At 39.6% G+C, this 17,997-nt stretch overlaps 2 protein-coding genes across 3 annotated transcripts; both read left to right on the top strand.

The window, feature by feature from the left end:
• The first annotated feature begins 3,538 nt into the window (after positions 1-3,538).
• On the top strand, positions 3,539-11,369 carry LOC145497253 (N-acetylglucosamine-6-sulfatase-like). Its single transcript, XM_081477077.1, has 12 exons — positions 3,539-3,963; positions 4,856-4,915; positions 5,274-5,642; positions 6,373-6,546; positions 7,008-7,090; positions 7,193-7,311; positions 8,197-8,300; positions 8,427-8,525; positions 8,684-8,713; positions 8,901-8,996; positions 9,198-9,308; positions 10,105-11,369. The coding sequence occupies exons 1-12, from the start codon at positions 3,823-3,825 to the stop codon at positions 10,276-10,278; spliced, it is 1,560 nt and encodes a 519-aa protein (XP_081333203.1). The 5' UTR covers positions 3,539-3,822; the 3' UTR covers positions 10,279-11,369.
• A 2,018-nt stretch (positions 11,370-13,387) lies between these two features.
• Positions 13,388-17,980, top strand: LOC145497471 (N-acetylglucosamine-6-sulfatase-like). Of its 2 annotated transcripts, none has more exons than XM_081477272.1 (6): positions 13,388-14,114; positions 14,957-15,060; positions 15,205-15,303; positions 15,685-15,777; positions 15,979-16,089; positions 16,886-17,980. In XM_081477272.1, exons 2-6 carry the CDS (start codon positions 15,019-15,021, stop codon positions 17,057-17,059), a joined length of 519 nt encoding a protein of 172 aa, XP_081333398.1. In that variant the 5' UTR covers positions 13,388-14,114; positions 14,957-15,018; the 3' UTR covers positions 17,060-17,980. The 2 variants fall into 2 exon arrangements, with proteins under 2 accessions (XP_081333398.1, XP_081333397.1); XM_081477271.1 differs by having other exon boundaries at positions 13,389-14,114; positions 15,682-15,777.
• The last annotated feature ends 17 nt before the right edge of the window (positions 17,981-17,997 follow it).

The following is a 17,997-nucleotide window of genomic DNA, read 5'->3' as shown; positions in this document are numbered from 1 at the left end:
TTAGTAAATGAGACAATTAGGTTCAGCGGAGTACTTTTAATTCTAGCTTTTAAAAGAAGATTTAGGGGTGGATTTTGCTTTATACAGTATCGGATAAATTTGCGTTCACAGCCAAACTCATAATAAGAACATATCCTCCATACATACAAGTTTAGATAAACAAGTAAGTCGCACAAGCGATAGGTGAAGGCTTTGCGGCTTTCCTTTGCTCTTTGTGGGATCAGCGGAGTGCTTTTAATCGATATGACAGTTATACAGTTAAAGCAACAAATTAATTTCCGGTGAGGTAATTAGAGTGGCCAAATATTTTTACAGATAATAAGGTGTCGATTTCAGAGAGAGTAACTTTTCCTTCGCGGCTTTCCTTTGCTGTATATTAATAACAAACAACCTTTGAAGAAGTCGGAGGATTGACTTGATCAATGTTCCACACCAACTAGTTTTAAACCACCTAACAATTGGACACCAGAAACCAGGTTCTGCTCAAGGTTGAAACCATAGATATGGAAAAAATGTTGCAATGAATTTCTCAAAGCTACCTGAGTTCCACGTTTGTAAACTGTACTTTTGCACACAGACGCCATCTTTCTCGGTCTCGGCAAAAATTATCCAGATTTACAAGCCGCGGTCAAGATCTGTCAAATATTCATCCCAAAGCTGTCAACAATCAGCGATTTAACCAATGAGATCATGATACCAGATTCTGGTATCATGGAACGGTGGCATCAACAGAATGTCCACCGGAGGGATGGTCCACAGGCTCTACCTTTCCGCCCCGCTCGCTTCTCTCGCCGAATTTTTTTCTTGCCTCGCCGGGAGCCTCTTCGCAGGCTAACTTTTCCAGGCCAGTCACTGCAGGCTTATGAATGTTTTTCTTGCTTAAGAATTGCAACACGTATTCGTGTGTCCGCTCACTGAGCCAGTCCGAAGACATGATGTACTGCGAGTTCGCTGACGAAGAGGTAAGCTTGACTTTGTGATGTGTGGTAACGCGATGTTTAATCGTTTGTCGAAATTAATAAGCTCTTTTCGTTCCACCATCATCATTCAAGATTAACAAGTCTTTCGATGGTATTTTTGCACAAGTAAACAAACCGAGATATGATTATGAATTCGCTTGTTTTGGGCGACTCGAACAGCTGAAAATGACCCAGTTTATACCAACAACAAAGATGTTTGATTTTGCTAGTTTTAAATAATGGTTTGCTGACGTAAATATGAATGGAACTTAAGCCGACTTCGCTGGTAAAACCGTGTAAGCCTGACGAGGAAACACAATAAACCTTACGCTACTGAAACACAAAATCTGCGTTGCGACTCATGGATGGCAAACATAGGGCCCCAGTAATGACTGAAAGCAATCTTAACAGACTCCCTTAAGAGGTCCAACGAACGAAGCAAGCCGAGCGTGGTCTGGTTACGAATCCCCTGAAATCAAATCGCTCGGCTTTCGGCGATAGGCGATTTGCATGGCGTCATTTGACTACAACTACCAGAATCCTTCACTTTTTCTGTTTCTTGTGCTAATTAGGGCAATTGTTATTTAAACCCTACTGGGGCTTAAAAATTTAAATAATAAAGAAAAAACGAAAGGAATTCTCGTAGTTGTAGTCAAATGACGACAACGTGAAAATCTGCTATTTATATCTCGAAATATCCCAGAAGTGTGCTTGTTCACAGACTGTACAAGCATCCATAATGTACATGAGAGTGATTTTTACATGACGTATCGTAGCAATCTAGAAATAGCACCACTCAGTTCAGTTCGAAAAATTTTTTCTACGGTCTAAACATCACAAAGAAGTCGCAGAAATCATTTTTACAGATTTCGTTTCACTCTTATGCGTGTTTTGTGGGCGTGCACTTTTTTATGCTATATGCTTCAGCAAAGTGTCCGAAAATTTAACGTCCGAGGGAAAATGTACAACAAGTAATGTGTTCCGGATCAACAAATCTGATCTCCTATCGCATATTAATTACGCCTGATTTGCTTACACCCGTGAAGGTGAAGTTGTTGGGGTTTTTGTTTCTTTCCATTTTTTTTTCGTTATAAAAGAAGAGCTGATGAACTGCATCTAAATTCAGCTCGGTGTAACAGCTGTTCAGTTTATCAATAGTTATAAAAATGAAATTCTTGAAAACGCTCGGTGCTTGATCCGAGTTTCACAAGTCCGTTTCACTTGCTTTGGTTCAAATAGAAATCCTTCAACTTCCGCCGACAATATGGCTTCCCGCACGCGCAATCGAACGAAAGCCAAACTGTGACAAATTATATCCAACCAACATTGTGTAATCAACACGTTTAGCGTTCAATATAACTTCAAATTCGCTAATTACATGTTTCTTTCCTTAAATTTGAGTTTTCAGCAGAAATCGTGATGTATTTTGGTCTTTAAGAATAAGCCATTTTACTTCCGGCGGGCAGTCGAGGCTTCTTACGATTGACCTGTTAAATTTGTTCGTATTTCGTCAGCCGGGCGTAGTGGCGCACGCCTGTAATCCAGTTCCTTGGAGGCTGGGGTCGTTGAATGGCTTGAGGGCGGGATTCCTGAGGGTGGTCGTTCTACGTAGATCAGGTGTCCGCGCTAAGTTTGGCGTCAATATGGTGAACACAGAGGAGTCTGATTTCTCCAGGTTGGTTAAAGAGGAACGAACCGGCCCAGGGTGGAAACACAGCAGGCAAAAGCTCCCGCGTCAAACAGTAGTGGGATAGCACTTGTGAATAGTTCGTCACTCACAGCCCGGTCGAAATAGTCGAACACGACTCTGTTTTTGTTTTTGTTTTTTGTTTTTTTTGTTGTTGTTGTTGTTTTGTTCTTCTTCTTCTTTTTCTCTTTTCTTTTCTTTTTAAAATTACAAATCTCTTATCTTTTCCAAATTTTTCACAGAAATCAAATTTTATTTTTCGTCGTCAAAATTTTTTTTCTTTTTTTCTTTCCTTTCTTTTTTTCTTTTTGCCAATTGTTAATCACCTTTCTAAGCTTTAAACTGAAACCGTTTCAGAAATTAAATTTCGGTTTTCCATTCGCACGTTATTTGGAGAAGTTTTGACCCAAATTTATAGAGCTTTGTATGGAGACGCCATGTTGGTGCCCATCGGATACGATACGATACGATACGATACGATACTTTATTTAAACGTCGAGTTAGGCTTCGCTAATCAGCTAGTTTACAGGTAATCCATGACCTTAGTATATTCTAAAAATTAATGGCGGCTACGTTGAAAATTAAAATTAAAATACTTCTTCTATCGCAGGAACTATCCAGTTGTAAAACGTTAAGTTCTTAGAGGGTCTTGCATTTGATGAAACTAAAACTTAAGAAGGAATTCGCTTTTTTTTCGTAATTTTGGAAGATGATAACGTTACACGAAAACCGGCAATTCAGTTCTCGTTCACGCCTGGTTTTCTCCTGTAAAGCCTCGGCTTGTAAAACCACCACCCCATCTCCCCCCCTATCCCCCCCACCGTGACTCATTCGACCACGTCAAATACCAGCGATCAGCTTTCCTAAAAAAAAAGGAAATTTATGAAATGTTATAGCAAACATGTCGTAATCATACCAGGCTCATGTACGATTACTTTGTTGTTTTGTGAGATAGGTGCGTCGGTAAATAGAAACCTCTGTCAGTAGTATTTTTCTTTTTGCGCCCTCTCCGCGGATTTTTGTAGTCACGCCAAGTCACGACACGTTGTCACAAAATCGTTGCGTGACTACAATCCCTCTCAGTCCCCCGCAAAGACAACTTCACACGGGACATTCACATGACGAGAAATTCCAGTATCCATAACATACGGTTTCTGAGCCTTTGGGTACAGCAAAATGCTTCGCCAACACAAGCATTTCACAGTGTTTCTAGCATTGTATTCTTGCTGCTCGATAGCTGTTTCTAGCGCCGCCGACAAGCCTCCAAATATCGTGTTTATCCTGACAGATGACCAGGATGTTGTGCTTGGAGGACTTGTAAGCCATGTTAATTCTAAAGCTTAACTGCTTATAGCAAGAATATATATTTTCTTCTTCCTTTAGGCATATATGATTCAAGTTAATGTCATCTTATGGTGGACGAAGCTGCTTCGTGCTAAAATAGAGAAGATTTTGTCACGTGTTTCGTCGACTCCTAGTGCACCATGCATCAAGATATATTGTGTCCAAACAAAAAGAAACTTCTAAAGTAATATTATAGTTTCTAGAATCAAATTCTTGCATTTCTCAAAAGTTTCACCTTTCTCCATCGTGTCAGACTAAGTTATGAAAGAAAATTATAGTGGTCTCTAGATACCCCTGCAGGCATAGTTTTGTTTGATGTGGAATGAATGATGTGGAATGCCCATTTGTTTGCTCAGCTACTTAGTTTAAAGGGATCATGTGTACTAAAGGCATCTGCGGTTGAATGTCGATCAATACCCTCAACTGATACCCTCGATCGAGGCCTCAATCGAGGCCTCGATCAACACTCGAACAACACTCAATCGGCACTCGATCAACATCTCGGTTGACAGTCAGGCGACATTCGACTAATTTTCAATTGATGGATAAAAGCCAGTAGACACTCAGCCGACTATCAACAGACTGTCAATCAAGTGTTGATCTAGTGTAGACTAAGTTTCAGTCGCGATGTCAATCAAGTACTGATTGAGCACCAATCAAGATGTCCATTGAGGGTATCGATTGACACTCGTCCGTGGATGCCTTTTAAGGATACATGATCCATTTTAAGTGTAAATTCACTATCAGAATTAATTGATGCAGATGTTTATGTGTGCTTAGCAGAAGGTAGTTTTTGAAGTTACAGCTTGACAAAACATAAACACATTTCATTGATGTAAAGTTTCTTCTCAATGTTCAAAATCAGAGTCCCATGAAGAAAACAGATGAACTTATTGGGCAACATGGAATCAAATTTGATAACATGGTAAGTGGAAGCAATTTTGGCACAGTATGTCATGTGATGTAGGAACAGCTGTGGTGTATTGTTGGTTTGTAGATTGTTTCATGGTTTTCATGCAATTCAAGAGTTTTCATTGGCTTAACCATCATAGTTTTGATTTTAATCCTCTTTGAAGACACTTTGAAAATGCAAAGAAGCACCGTCATTGTGTTAACAACTGCACTCTGCTTAACATTACTCACTATCTATAACAGAATAGATAGTGAGTTGCAGAGCCAATCAGAAAACAGCATTCATGATAGAATGCTAGTAGATTTATACTAAAAATGAATAGTCTTATTTATGTACATATTTACTCATCTCATTTATTTTTTGGCTTTAGTTTGTTACAAGTCCTTTGTGCTGTCCAAGCCGATCAAGCATTTTAACTGGCCAGTACGTACATAACCATCATGCCAAAAATAACTCCATATCAGGTGGATGTTCAAGTCCAGGTTGGCAAGCAGGACCAGAGAAACATTCTGTCAGCACTTACCTGAAAGATCTTGGTTACAGGACATTCTTCGGGGGAAAGTACTTAAATCAGTATGGTAGCCGATCAGTGGGCGGTCCTGAACATGTTCCCCCAGGCTGGGATGAGTGGCTTGGATTAGTGGGTAACTCTAGATATTATAACTACACCTTATCAGCAAATGGCAAGCCAGAGAAACATGGACATACTTACAGTACTGACTATCTGACAGATATTTTGGTGAGTACAGCTGAGATGGTGCTTAGTATAAATATATGTTATTTGCTGGCTGGGAGGTCTGTATTGGAAAAAAACTGTGTCGAGGTCTTGAATACTCAAGACCAAGGGCACAGTTTTTACCAATACAGACCGTCCAAGGCCGGCTAGTAATACTCTACGGTATTGCTTTGAAAATAACTTTTGTGTTGAATATTGATTAAAGCCATTCAGTTCAAGTCAGGTGTACACGTGCGTTTGACATTTTGGGTACATAGATCTATACTTTTTGCAGAATTTGTTGAATATTTCGATTTTACATTGTTTTATGGTGTAACAAAGAGCTTGAAAAGTTTCCAAAATTGGAAATTTTGGAGCAGTTTGTACCTGGGGTCTGGATGGGAAAATCCAGACCACTGGAGCACATGTGATTAGCCAGCCAGATTCAAGGATTTAAGATTTAGGACCGCTGCGAAGCTGGAGAAAAAATAATATCTTTATTAACAACATCTTTTTCTCTCTTTCTATTTTTACTGTTACTAATGTGGCCTGGGTTAGAATCCTGCACCTGGTATCAAAAATGGGTTGAGTTTGTTACCTTGCTCAAGGGTCTTTTCTCCAGGTTCTCCACAAAAATAAACATGCTTAAACTGCAATTTGATCGGCAAAGAACCTCTCTGTTAGATGTACCACCATTAATTTTTATGTATTTATTTATTTATCTCAACCACCGCTGTTGTTTTTCACTTTGTAGAAAAGTCACGCTGTAAATTTTATAAAGGAACAGTCAGAAGTATCGCCTCCATTCTTTATGATGGTTGCCACCCCTGCATGCCATGCCCCATTCACCCCTGCACCTCAGTACAAGGAAAACTTCAATACCAGTAAGGCGCCAAGGACTCCCAGCTTCAATACAGCCGGTGGATCTGTGAGTGTTGTTAATTAAGTCTCTGTTGTTTCAATTAAACCCTCAAACTGTTTTCTTCTTCATCTCAGCCAACCAGTTTATATATGAATCAAGATCAATAAAATTAATATTTACTAGAGATTCAAATCAGATTGACGTTTTCCAGGCTAGTCAGATTCTGCAAGAGGAAAACAAGCAGACAGGAGGGAAAAAATGCTACTCCCTTCTTTGTGTTTGTTCACATTGTTCTTCCGCTGTGATGATGAGTTATTCACTGATCTACCACATATCCCTCCACTATAATCTAGGTACAATCTGAAACAGATTTACAATCTCACTAGGGATATGTAAAATGTCATTCCCTCATATTTTCATCTGCAATTTGCACGGAAAATGAAAGCCACAGAGTCTTCTGCATGCGCTGGAGACCTAGATGCCAGGGTAATTAATGTGTATACATTTATTTTATTTTTTATCCTCAGTCAAAGCACTGGCTCATCAGAAATACTCCACATCCTATGAAGGAATCATCTATCACTTCTTTGGATAATTTCTTCCGGGACAGGTTTGGAACATTTTTTAAAAGTAATCATTCAATACTTTACTCTATAGTTAAAATAACAGTCCTTATCAGCTAACAAACTCCATATAATTCGTTTTTTTTAAGATGGCGGACACTGTTGTCAGTGGATGATCTTGTTGAAGACGTCATCATGGCGTTGGCTAATGGAAAACACTTGGAAAACACACACATCATATTCTCTTCAGATAATGGATTTCATTTAGGTAACTGTGACCAATGTTTGCCCAATTGAACCATTGTGTTAGAGAGTGTGTCATGGAATGGGTGCATTACTGTTGTTGCTTTGTTCTTTTGTTGTTTTGTTGTTTTGGTGGGCGGAGTGGTTAATATGTTGAGCTTTGGATCAAGTTATCCAGATTTGACCAGCTTTCTGGGATCACAAAAGAATAAATCCCATGAAACAACATGTTAAGGCAAGGAGCTAACTAGCCATAAACTAGCATCCCCACTCAGGAGAGTAGCAATACTCATATTTGCTTCACACTAGAGAAACCAGTGAGAGTAAAGTGTTGGTACTCAGGAGCCATCCAACTCCATTGATAATATAAAATTCTGCATGCAGTGCATGCCTATAGTAAATTATTAAGCATAATGCAGTGAAATGAAGATGAATAGTCACTGTGGTGGATAATTTACCAAGTCAAAATGCAGCTTTATAAAAAATATCCATCACTAAATTCACTGACAGAAGCTGAATAACTAGCAGAACAAACTATTATTTTGCTTCTGATTGTTGGAAATTTCAAAATCTCTGCTCAGAGGTAAATAGTGACAATAGCAGTTTGCTAATCATCTTTGAATTAACCAATCAGAATGCATGAAAAGCACCATTCACTTTTGTGGTATATTCTAATGCAAGATATTATTCTCCACACATATTGCTGTAAATTTCTTTCAGTATTAGTTTTAAGAACTTAGTAGAACTTAGAACTTAGACTTACATAGGTCACAGTTTTCCAGATAAATCATCCATCACCTACCTAACTCTTTTAATTACATAACTTGTGTGCAGAGGCTTGCAGACAGTGTTATTTTTCTGTGTTATTGTAGTAGGTTATTGGCCTTGTTTATTTCCTCTGTTTCTGCAGGTCAGTTTTCCCTCCCACAAGACAAACGCCAGCTGTATGAGTTTGATGTCCGTGTGCCTTTTATGATCAGAGGTCCTGGAGTGATGGCAAATAAAACTTTTCAGGTGACAGTTGCTTGTGGAACATGTAGAATTTACTGTTCTTGTTAGGCATTTAGAGGGCTCAACCCACTTAAGACACTGCAGCAGGGGTTTTTTACGTTTTTGAGTTTTCTTTTTTGTCATTTTTAGAGCCCTATTCTCAATATTGACATAGCACCAACAATTGTGGAGTTAGCTGGTGGAAAAGCACCTGAGTCCATGGATGGTCGGTCAATTCTACCTCTTTTGGTACGTAGTTCAGTCCTTATAAGTTATTCTGACAAGGCCGTTAATTCAATGACTTGTGGAATTACTATTTTTAAATTAGGTCTCCGAGTGGAAGAACTTGCACTGTATACTTCTATAGTGACGTTGATTACCTTTTTTTCTTACTTTTTCGTTTCTAGAAAGCAGATTTTCAAAAGAGCCAGAAAGAGGTAAATATGTCAAGTCATAGTTAGGTTTACTGAAAGGCATTGTCCCGTTGCACCTATAACGTAACTTTGTGTATTTCCGATAGTTATATAAAGGACCTTAAAGTCATTGCCGTTTATCACGACCAAGCTTATTTTACAGTAAAACCCTGTTGCATTTTAACAATGATTTGCCTTTGTTCTTATTCAGAAGAATGTGGAATGGCGCACAGATTTTCTCGTGCAGCACTACGGAGAAGGTGACCTAAAGATTGCGGGATGCCCAGAGCTTTCAGCTGGAGTCTCGGTATTAAACACACATTTTGTTTATATTTATCATTCTCAGACATAACCAGTCAAAATGATTTCACAGGGTCATTGTTAATAGGCTTCTCAAAAACGCTAAAAAGAACCGAGGTTTTTGAAATGCAAACTCGCCGCGTTAAAAGTTTGATGTAAACAAGCTTATATGTGTAGAGTTTGTCCTATGACTGTTTTTCTTCCTTAGTGTTGCTGGCCCAACTGTGTTTGCGAGGATGCTTGGAACAACACGTATTCGTGTGTCCGCTCACTGAGCCAGTCCGAAGACATGATGTACTGCGAGTTCGCTGACAAAGAGGTAAGTTTGATTCTGTGGACTTAAGAAGCCCTTTTCGTACCACCATCATCTTTTATGATTGATAAGGCTTCTTTCAGTTGGATTTTAACTTTGCATAGCTGTCTAAGTATTTTCCAAAAGGCCAAAACTCATCAGCAATCAAAGCGAACGCGAAGTCTTGCAGGTTTTCCCGCGCTTCCGGGTTGGCGCCGGTAACAGCTGTCACCTTTTACTGCCTCGAATTCTGATTGGCGTATTGAGTTTGTTGTGATTGACAGTAATTGGCCAAACGTCATTTCTTAAACCTTAACACTCAAAACTTGGCTTTATAGAGCGTTTTCACTGAGGTGACCAGCAGTCATGCAAATTTATTGGAACAAATGAAAGTGTTCAAAATGAAATGTTTGAAAGTGTTTCAAATGTTTCAGATGAAAAAGTTCAACCGCCCACAGGGAGACCACCTTAGTCGCCGTTTCGTTGTTATCGGATACCAACATGCCTGCCGTGACGTCATGTGAAAACACTTTATCGAGTTTCGTATCATGAAATGTCAGTCATGTTTCGTCCTCAGCCTAATCCCTAGGAGATTTAATAGGCTGAGGGCGAAACATGACTGACATTTCAGGCTACGAGGTTCGCAAAAATGAATTTTAGTCATGTTTCTGCAAGACTTTTCAAGTCTCTGTCCGTAGTTTGTCACGACTCTAGTACGAACTATACACAGACTCTGGTGGCGGATTTTTTCCCTTGCTCGTCACCACGGGCGTTCCTCCTGCAAACCTTCCGTGTTTTATTTCCATTTTTTCTCTGACTCTAGGCGTTTGTGGAGCTGTACGACGTGAAGAAGGATCCTGCTCAACTCAACAATATAGTCAAAGGCGCCTCCCCGAAATTCTTGAAAGCAAAACACAACCGCCTCGTGGATTTGGTGTTGTGCTCAGGGAACTCTTGCAGGAAGAGCTCAAGTGAAAGCAGGGATGTGGGGCTCTGAAGTGCGAAGGACGTCTAAGCTGTAAACAGCGTGGAAAGGCCACGCTGAATATCTAACGCTTCCCAGATCTGATTAGTACTTGTAACAGACGCTTTGACGGTTGCAGGCACCATCTTAGTTGGGTGGCGAACACGTAAAAAAGATACAGTAAATGTAAGGGAATAGATAAGTTGCCGGGAAGTTCAATGGTCAATAATATGAGGATGATTAACATTCAGCTGAAGGTTTTAGGTTTTACATGATAAAGGTCCACAGCACAAGAAAATTAGATTTTATCGATCACATTTGTAGAACACAGCTGAGCTGGTGGGAATTGCACCTTTTCTATAGACGTTTTACCACTCAAATTTGATCAGTGAATTCTCTTACTTCATATCTTTAGTTTTTAGTTCGTATTAAATGTTTCGAGAGTCGAATTTTTCGCGAATTGTTAGACTTTAGATTCGTAACTTTTCTTTACATTTACTTTACATTTACTGACATTTTTCCCGTGTCTGCCCCTCCTCCCCTCCCCCCCTCCCCCCTCACAAGATGGCGTCAAAAACATTACATAAGTTTGAATCGTATTAGGATCGGAGAATTAAGAACTGAGCACAATTCCCGTATGCTTTGCTTCTCTAGCCTCTCTTCCAAGACATTTTTTTATAGTTTTGTGAGGAACATAGTGAATCTTCTCCGTCTGTTTCGGTAAAAATGGAATCTTCGTAGCTTTGCAAAATTTATTTTATTTCGAGAGAATGATATACTCATAAAAGTAATTTTAAGAGTTGCTATATAGTGCTGGGGAGAATTTTATTTCTCATAATAGAAAAAAGCAGTGTAATATATTATTATTACCTTTCAGAGTATTTTGAATCCGTTTAGAATAATGTGTTTTTAAATAAACGTTGTTTCAGATTAAAACAGTTTTTAAAAGAGATGTTTGAGTTGTTCTTATTTTTTTATATTTCTTGGCGTGTGTTTACCAAGGCTTCGCGTTGAATAGTTTGTTAAATCTTGATTCTCGAGCTCCTATAGAGATTTCTACGCAATCGCGCTGCGAACGTGTTCTTACTTTCCAAAGAATGGATAATGCAGTAATTTAATGAATGAATGGCCGCGCTAGAGGGAGAAAAAATATTTTGCTCTCGTTAAATAAAGCAATGGGGTTTGCAAACCATGAACAAGGGTCAAATCCTTCCTCGCCAATAAGGTTGCATGTTCTTGCAGCAGAAATTTTTCGATCTCCGTTATTTTTTTTTAGACTATCATTGAAAACATTCTTCCATCTCTCACGAAAAATAGCTTCGTTACTTCCTTTTAACCCATAACGGTAGAGACCCTGGAAAAGCTCTGATCTAGTACTCTTAGTTCAAAGGAATGTATTTTTTCCTAGTGGCACTCGCTCAATCTGGATCCAAAGCAGTTGTCCAAAGTCTGAGGGAATCTGCGCGGCAACCTCGTTCCTAAGGTCAGGGCCCTAGGAACAAGGTTGGCTGCGCGGGGTCTCAGTCAATTCTTTTAGACCCGGCCCTAGTTGTGCGAAGACCACTGGATAAATCGCTATCCGGGGGATAAGTGTTAACAAAGCAAACCACGCTATCCACTGGATAGTGATTTATCCGGTGGATAGTGTTATCCACCTTTCGATCAACCCGGGCCTGATTACGTATAATACCCATAATATACAACGCTAAGAGTTAGTAAATGTATCCTAAAATGGCTGAAAACGTAGTAGGTCAAAACTACTGTGCTACTATTTCTTCGCTTCCATTGTTGTCCTGTACCTTCCAACGGTGTATGACATTTGCAGACTGCAGACCGCAGAATGCAGACTTTTCAACTCATCGTATTCTCAAGTATTCCTACTTCCATTACTGAGAGCTAACCATAAACAGGCTAACCTGAGTGATATTCAGGCTAACCAGAACGCTATTTTGGCCCCAATGTAGTCTGCAGTCTGCAGTCTTTAAATGTGATACACCTGCCTTCCAAAGCGTCACGACTCTGTGGAAGAAAAATTGTTACGTGTATTGTTGGTTTTCGTGTCTTTTCCATTTTTCTAATAAGGGTACAGCAATGAATTGCATCTAATTTCAGCTCGGTGCAACAGCTATTCGGTTTATTAGTATTAATAACAAATTAATACTGAGAGTGTTTTCAAACCGCTCGATGCTTCTATAAGGGTGTGTAAGTATAAGGATGAAAATACGGATTTCAGATTTCTATGTGGCGGTGTAGCAGTCTCTTCTTAATAATTTCGATGTTTATTGTTCTCGAAACTGAATAGCAAACGAATAGAGAGAGAGAGAGAGAGAGAGAGAGAGAGAGAGAGAGAGAGAGAGAGAGAGACCAACAAAAAGATATAACTGTTCCATCCGGTTTCCATATTCCACAAGTCCGTTCCATTGTACTGTCCTTCCAATAAAAGCTTTCGACTTCCGCCGACAATGCTTCGTTTGAACGAAAACCAATGTTGTGACAAACTATATCCAGCCAGCTTTGTATTACATTTTGTGTAGTTCAATCTAACCTCAATCCTAAGATAAATGTTTGCTGCTTTCCTTTTACGTTGAGTTTTCTGTAGGAATCGTGATGTATTTTGGTCTTTAAGAATAAGCCATTTTACTTCCGGCGGGCAGTCGAGGCTTGTTACGATTGACCTGTTAAATTTGTTCGTATTTCGTCAGCCGGGCGTAGTGGCGCACGCCTGTAATCCAGTTACTTGGAGGCTGGGGTCGTTGAATGGCTTGAGGGCGGGATTCCTGAGGGTGGTCGTTCTATGTAGATCGGGTGTCCGCGCTAAGTTTGGCGTCAATATGGTGAACACAGAGGAGTCTACGTTCTCCAGGTTGGTTAAAGAGGAGCGAACCGGCCCAGGGTGGAAACACAGCAGGCAAAAGCTCCCGCGTCAAACAGTAGTGGGATAGCACCCGTGAATAGACGGTCACTCACAGCCCGTTCGAGACAGTTGAACTCGACTCTGTTTTCTTTCTTTTTCTTTTTTCTTTTCTTTTCTTTTCTTTTTTCAACTACATATAACTTAGCTATTCCAAATTTGACCTTAAAAAAAGAGAAAAAAGAGTTTCGCAGAAAAAAATTTTCAAAATTTATTTTTCGTCGATGCGTCCTGGTGCAAAATGGAATGACGCTATCGGCACCCTATTAAAACTGGTGGGAAAAAAACCTACTCCACAAAAAGTAAATTCCGATCGGGTTGGTTTTATGCTTATTATTCGCTTTGAAATCGAAACGACGAAATAAAATTTTAAAAATATTGAGTTCGAGTTGTGAAGCGAGGTCCCTAGCCTCCCCACCCAGCGAGTGACAGATTTGTTTCATGACGCAACGCAATCCTCCTGGGACATATCATATTATCACGACCAAGAAACATGGCGATCCCGGACGTGGGAAAGGTTTAGTTTCACGACATGTCTGCGAGTGTCAACGGTTTACAAACACGTCTTCCTTTCGAGCCACATTATCTGAAGCCCTTATGCGAACTGAACTGAAAACCGTGGATAATAATTCGAGCAAGAACCGTTTTCACGACTGGATATTTTTAAGCTTGTTGCTCATTTTCGAAAGGGGCATATTTTGGCTACTGTACACTATCTCTATGATGGAGAGTGCCGAGGTTTTTGTCAACGAGGAACCGAAACCTCGAAGCCCAAACTCTCCAGGAAAAAACTACAGTACTTATCAGCTAACAAAATCCATATAATTTGTTTCTTTAAGATGGCGGACACTGCTGTCAGTGGATGATCTTGTTGAAGACGTCGCCCTGGCGTTGGCCAATGGAAAACACTTGGAAAACACATACATCATCTTTTCTTCAGATAATGGATTTCATTTAGGTAACTGTGACCAATGCTTGCCCAATTTAAACATTGTGTTAGAGAGTGTGTTACAGAATGGCTACATATGAATTTGTTGTTGAAGTTTTGTTGGAAAGTATGGTGGCCTTAATTAGTTAATGTGTTCAGCTTTGGATTAAGTGATCCAGATTTGACCAGCTTCCTGGGATCACAAAAGTATAAATCCCATCAAACTGGTAGCTGAAACAGCATGTTAAGGAGGGGGAGGTAACTAGCCATGAACTAGCATCCCCACTCAGGAGAGTAGCAATACTCATATTTGCTTCACACTAGAGAAACCAGTGAGAGTAAAGTGTTGGTACTCAGGAGCCATCCAACTCCATTGATAATATAAAATTCTGCATGCAGTGCATGCCTAGAATAAATTATTAAAAATAATGCAGTGAAGTGGAGGTGAATATTGGTGTCAATTTCACTGACACAAGCTAAACAACCAGCAGAACAAACAAACAAACTTTGTTCCTGATGGTTGGAAATTTCAAAATCTCTGCTCGGAGGTGAATAGTGCTTTTTACCTCCAAATTAACCAATCAGAATGCATGAAAAGCACTATTAATCTGTGTGGTATATTCAAATGCAAGATATTATTCTCCCCATAATTGTTGAAAATTTCTTTCAGTATTGGTTTTGAGAACTTAGTAGAACTTCTATAGTAGAACTCAAACTAACATAGGTCACAGTTTTTATGATACAGTAAATCATCCATCACCTACCTAATTCTTTTCGTGAAATAACTTATGTGCAGAGGCTTGTAGACAGTCTTGGTTTTATATATTATTCTTGTAGGTCATTGGCCTTGTTTATTTCCTCTGTTTCTGCAGGTCAGTTTTCCTTTCCACAAGACAAACGCCAGCTGTATGAGTTTGATGTCCGTGTGCCTTTTATGATCAGAGGTCCTGGAGTGATGGCAAATAAAACCTCTCAGGTGAGAGTTTCTTGTCCAGAAGAAATTCAAACTGGAACATCTAGAATTTAGTGTTCTTGTTAGGCATTTAGAGGGCTCAACCCACTTAAGACACTGCAGCAGGGTTTTTTTACGTTTTTGAGTTTTCTTTTTTGTCATTTTTAGAGCCCTATTCTCAATATTGACATAGCACCAACAATTGTGGAGTTAGCTGGTGGAAAAGCACCTGAGTCCATGGATGGTCGGTCAATTCTACCTCTTTGGGTACGTAGTTCAGTCCTTATAAGTTATTCTGACAAGGCCGTTAATTCAATGACTTGTGGAATTACTATTTTTAAATTAGGTCTCCGAGTGGAAGAACTTGCATTGTATACTTCTATAGTGACGTTGATTACCTTTTTTCCTTACTTTTTCGTTTCTAGAAAGCAGATTTTCAAAAGAGTCAGAAAGAGGTAAATATGTCAAGTCGTAGCTAGGTTTACTGAAAGGCATTGTCCCGTTGCACCTATAACGTAACTTTGTGTATTTCCGATAGTTATATAAAGGACCTTAAAGTTATTGCCGTTTATCACGACCAAGCTTATTTTACAGTAAAACCCTGTTGCATTTTAACAATAATGATTTGCCTTTGTTCTTATTCAGAAGAATGTGGAATGGCGCACAGATTTTCTCGTGCAGCACTACGGAGAAGGTGACCTAAAGATTGCGGGATGCCCAGAGCTTTCAGCTGGAGTCTCGGTATTAAACACACGTTTTGTTTATATTTATCGTTCTCAGACATAACAAGTCAAAATGATTTCACAGGGTCATTGTTAATAGGCTTCTCAAAAACGCTAAAAAGAACCGAGGTTTTTGAAATGCAAACTCGCCGCGTTAAAAGTTTGATGTAAACAAGCTTATATGTGTAGAGTTTGTCCTATGACTGTTTTTCTTCCTTAGTGTTGCTGGCCCAACTGTGTTTGCGAGGATGCTTGGAACAACACGTATTCGTGTGTCCGCTCACTGAGCCAGTCCGAAGACATGATGTACTGCGAGTTCGCTGACAAAGAGGTAAGTTTGATTCTGTGGACTTAAGAAGCCCTTTTCGTACCACCATCATCTTTTATGATTGATAAGGCTTCTTTCAGTTGGATTTTAACTTTGCATAGCTGTCTAAATATTTTCCAAAAGGCCAAAACTCATCAGCAATCAAAGCGAACGCGAAGTCTTGCAGGTTTTCCCGCGCTTCCGGGTTGGCGCCGGTAACAGCTGTTACCTTTTACTGCCTCGAATTCTGATTGGCGTATTGAGTTTGTTGTGATTGACAGTGATTGGCCAAACGTCATTTCTTAAACCTTAACACTCAAAACTTGGCTTTATAGAGCGTTTTCACTGAGGTGACCAGCAGTCATGCATATTTATTGGAACAAATGAAAGTGTTCAAAATGAAATGTTTGAAAGTGTTTCAAATGTTTCAGATGAAAAAGTTCAACCGCCCACAGGGAGACCACCTTAGTCGCCGTTTCGTTGTTATCGGATACCAACATGCCTGCCGTGACGTCATGTGAAAACACTTTATCGAGTTTCGTATCATGAAATGTCAGTCATGTTTCGTCCTCAGCCTAATCCCTAGGAGATTTAATAGGCTGAGGGCGAAACATGACTGACATTTCAGGCTACGAGGTTCGCAAAAATGAATTTTAGTCATGTTTGTGCAAGACTTTTCAAGTCTCTGTCCGTAGTTTGTCACGACTCTAGTACGAAATATACACAGACTCTGGTGGCGGATTTTTTCCCTTGCTCGTCACCACGGGCGTTCCTCCTGCAAACCTTCCGTGTTTTATTTCCATTTTTTCTCTGACTCTAGGCGTTTGTGGAGCTGTACGACGTGAAGAAGGATCCTGCTCAACTCAACAATATAGTCAAAGGCGCCTCCCCGAAATTCTTGAAAGCAAAACACAACCGCCTCGTGGATTTGGTGTTGTGCTCAGGGAACTCTTGTAGGAAGAGCTCAAGTGAAAGCAGGGATGTGGGGCTCTGAAGTGCGAAGGACGTCTAAGCTGTAAACAGCGTGGAAATGCCACGCTGAATATCTAACGCTTCCCAGATCTGATTAGTGCTTGTAACAGACGCTTTGACGGTTGCAGGCACCATCTTAGTTGGGTGGCGAACACGTAAAAAAGATACAGTAAATGTAAGGGAATAGATAAATTGCCGGGAAGTTCAATGGTCAATAATATGAGGATGATTAACATTCAGCTGAAGGTTTTAGGTTTTACATGATAAAGGTCCACAGCACAAGAAAATTAGATTTTATCGATCACATTTGTAGAACACAGCTGAGCTGGTGGGAATTGCACCTTTTCTACAGACGTTTTACCTCTCAAATTTGACCAGTGAATTCTCTTACTTCATATCTTTAGTTTTTAGTTCGTATTAAATGTTTCGAGAGTCGAATTTTTCACGAATTGTTAGACTTAAGATTCGTAACTTTTCTTTACATTTACTTTACATTTACTGACATTTTTCCCGTGTCTGCCCCTCCTCCCCTCACCCCCTCCCCCCCTCACAAGATGGCGTCAAAAACATTACATAAGTTTGAATCGTATTAGGATCGGAGAATTAAGAACTGAGCACAATTCCCGTATGCTTTGCTTCTCTAGCCTCTCTTCCAAGACATTTCTTTATAGTTTTGTGAGGAACATAGTGAATCTTCTCCGTCTGTTTAGGTAAAAATGGAATCTTCGTAGCTTTGCAAAATTTATTTTATTTCGAGAGAATGATATACTCATAAAAGTAAATTTTAAGAGTTGCTATATAGTGCTGGGGAGAATTTTATTTCTCATAATAGAAAAAAGCAGTGTAATATATTATTATTACCTTTCAGAGTATTTTGAATCCGTTTAGAATAATGTGTTTTTAAATAAACTTTGTTTCAGATTAAAACAGTTTTGAAAAGAGATGTTTGAGTTGTTCTTA

Source organism: Orbicella franksi, chromosome 9, assembly GCF_964199315.1.
Source record: "Orbicella franksi chromosome 9, jaOrbFran1.1, whole genome shotgun sequence".
Classification (NCBI taxonomy): Eukaryota; Metazoa; Cnidaria; class Anthozoa; order Scleractinia; family Merulinidae; genus Orbicella; species Orbicella franksi.
Note: the sequence above shows the minus strand (reverse complement) of the source record. Positions and strands in the feature narration are given on the sequence as shown.

Bases quoted from the DNA above. Each gene is read 5' to 3' on its own strand.
- LOC145497253 (XM_081477077.1), top strand. From the start codon at position 3,823: ATGCTTCGCCAACACAAGCATTTCACAGTGTTTCTAGCATTGTATTCT. The intron at 8,526-8,683 runs GTACGTAGTTCA...TTTCGTTTCTAG, and splicing joins GGTCAATTCTACCTCTTTTG to AAAGCAGATTTTCAAAAGAG. The intron at 8,714-8,900 runs GTAAATATGTCA...GTTCTTATTCAG, and splicing joins TTCAAAAGAGCCAGAAAGAG to AAGAATGTGGAATGGCGCAC.
- LOC145497471 (XM_081477271.1), top strand. From the start codon at position 15,019: ATGATCAGAGGTCCTGGAGTGATGGCAAATAAAACCTCTCAG. The intron at 15,778-15,978 runs GTATTAAACACA...TTTCTTCCTTAG, and splicing joins AGCTTTCAGCTGGAGTCTCG to TGTTGCTGGCCCAACTGTGT. The intron at 16,090-16,885 runs GTAAGTTTGATT...CTCTGACTCTAG, and splicing joins GCGAGTTCGCTGACAAAGAG to GCGTTTGTGGAGCTGTACGA.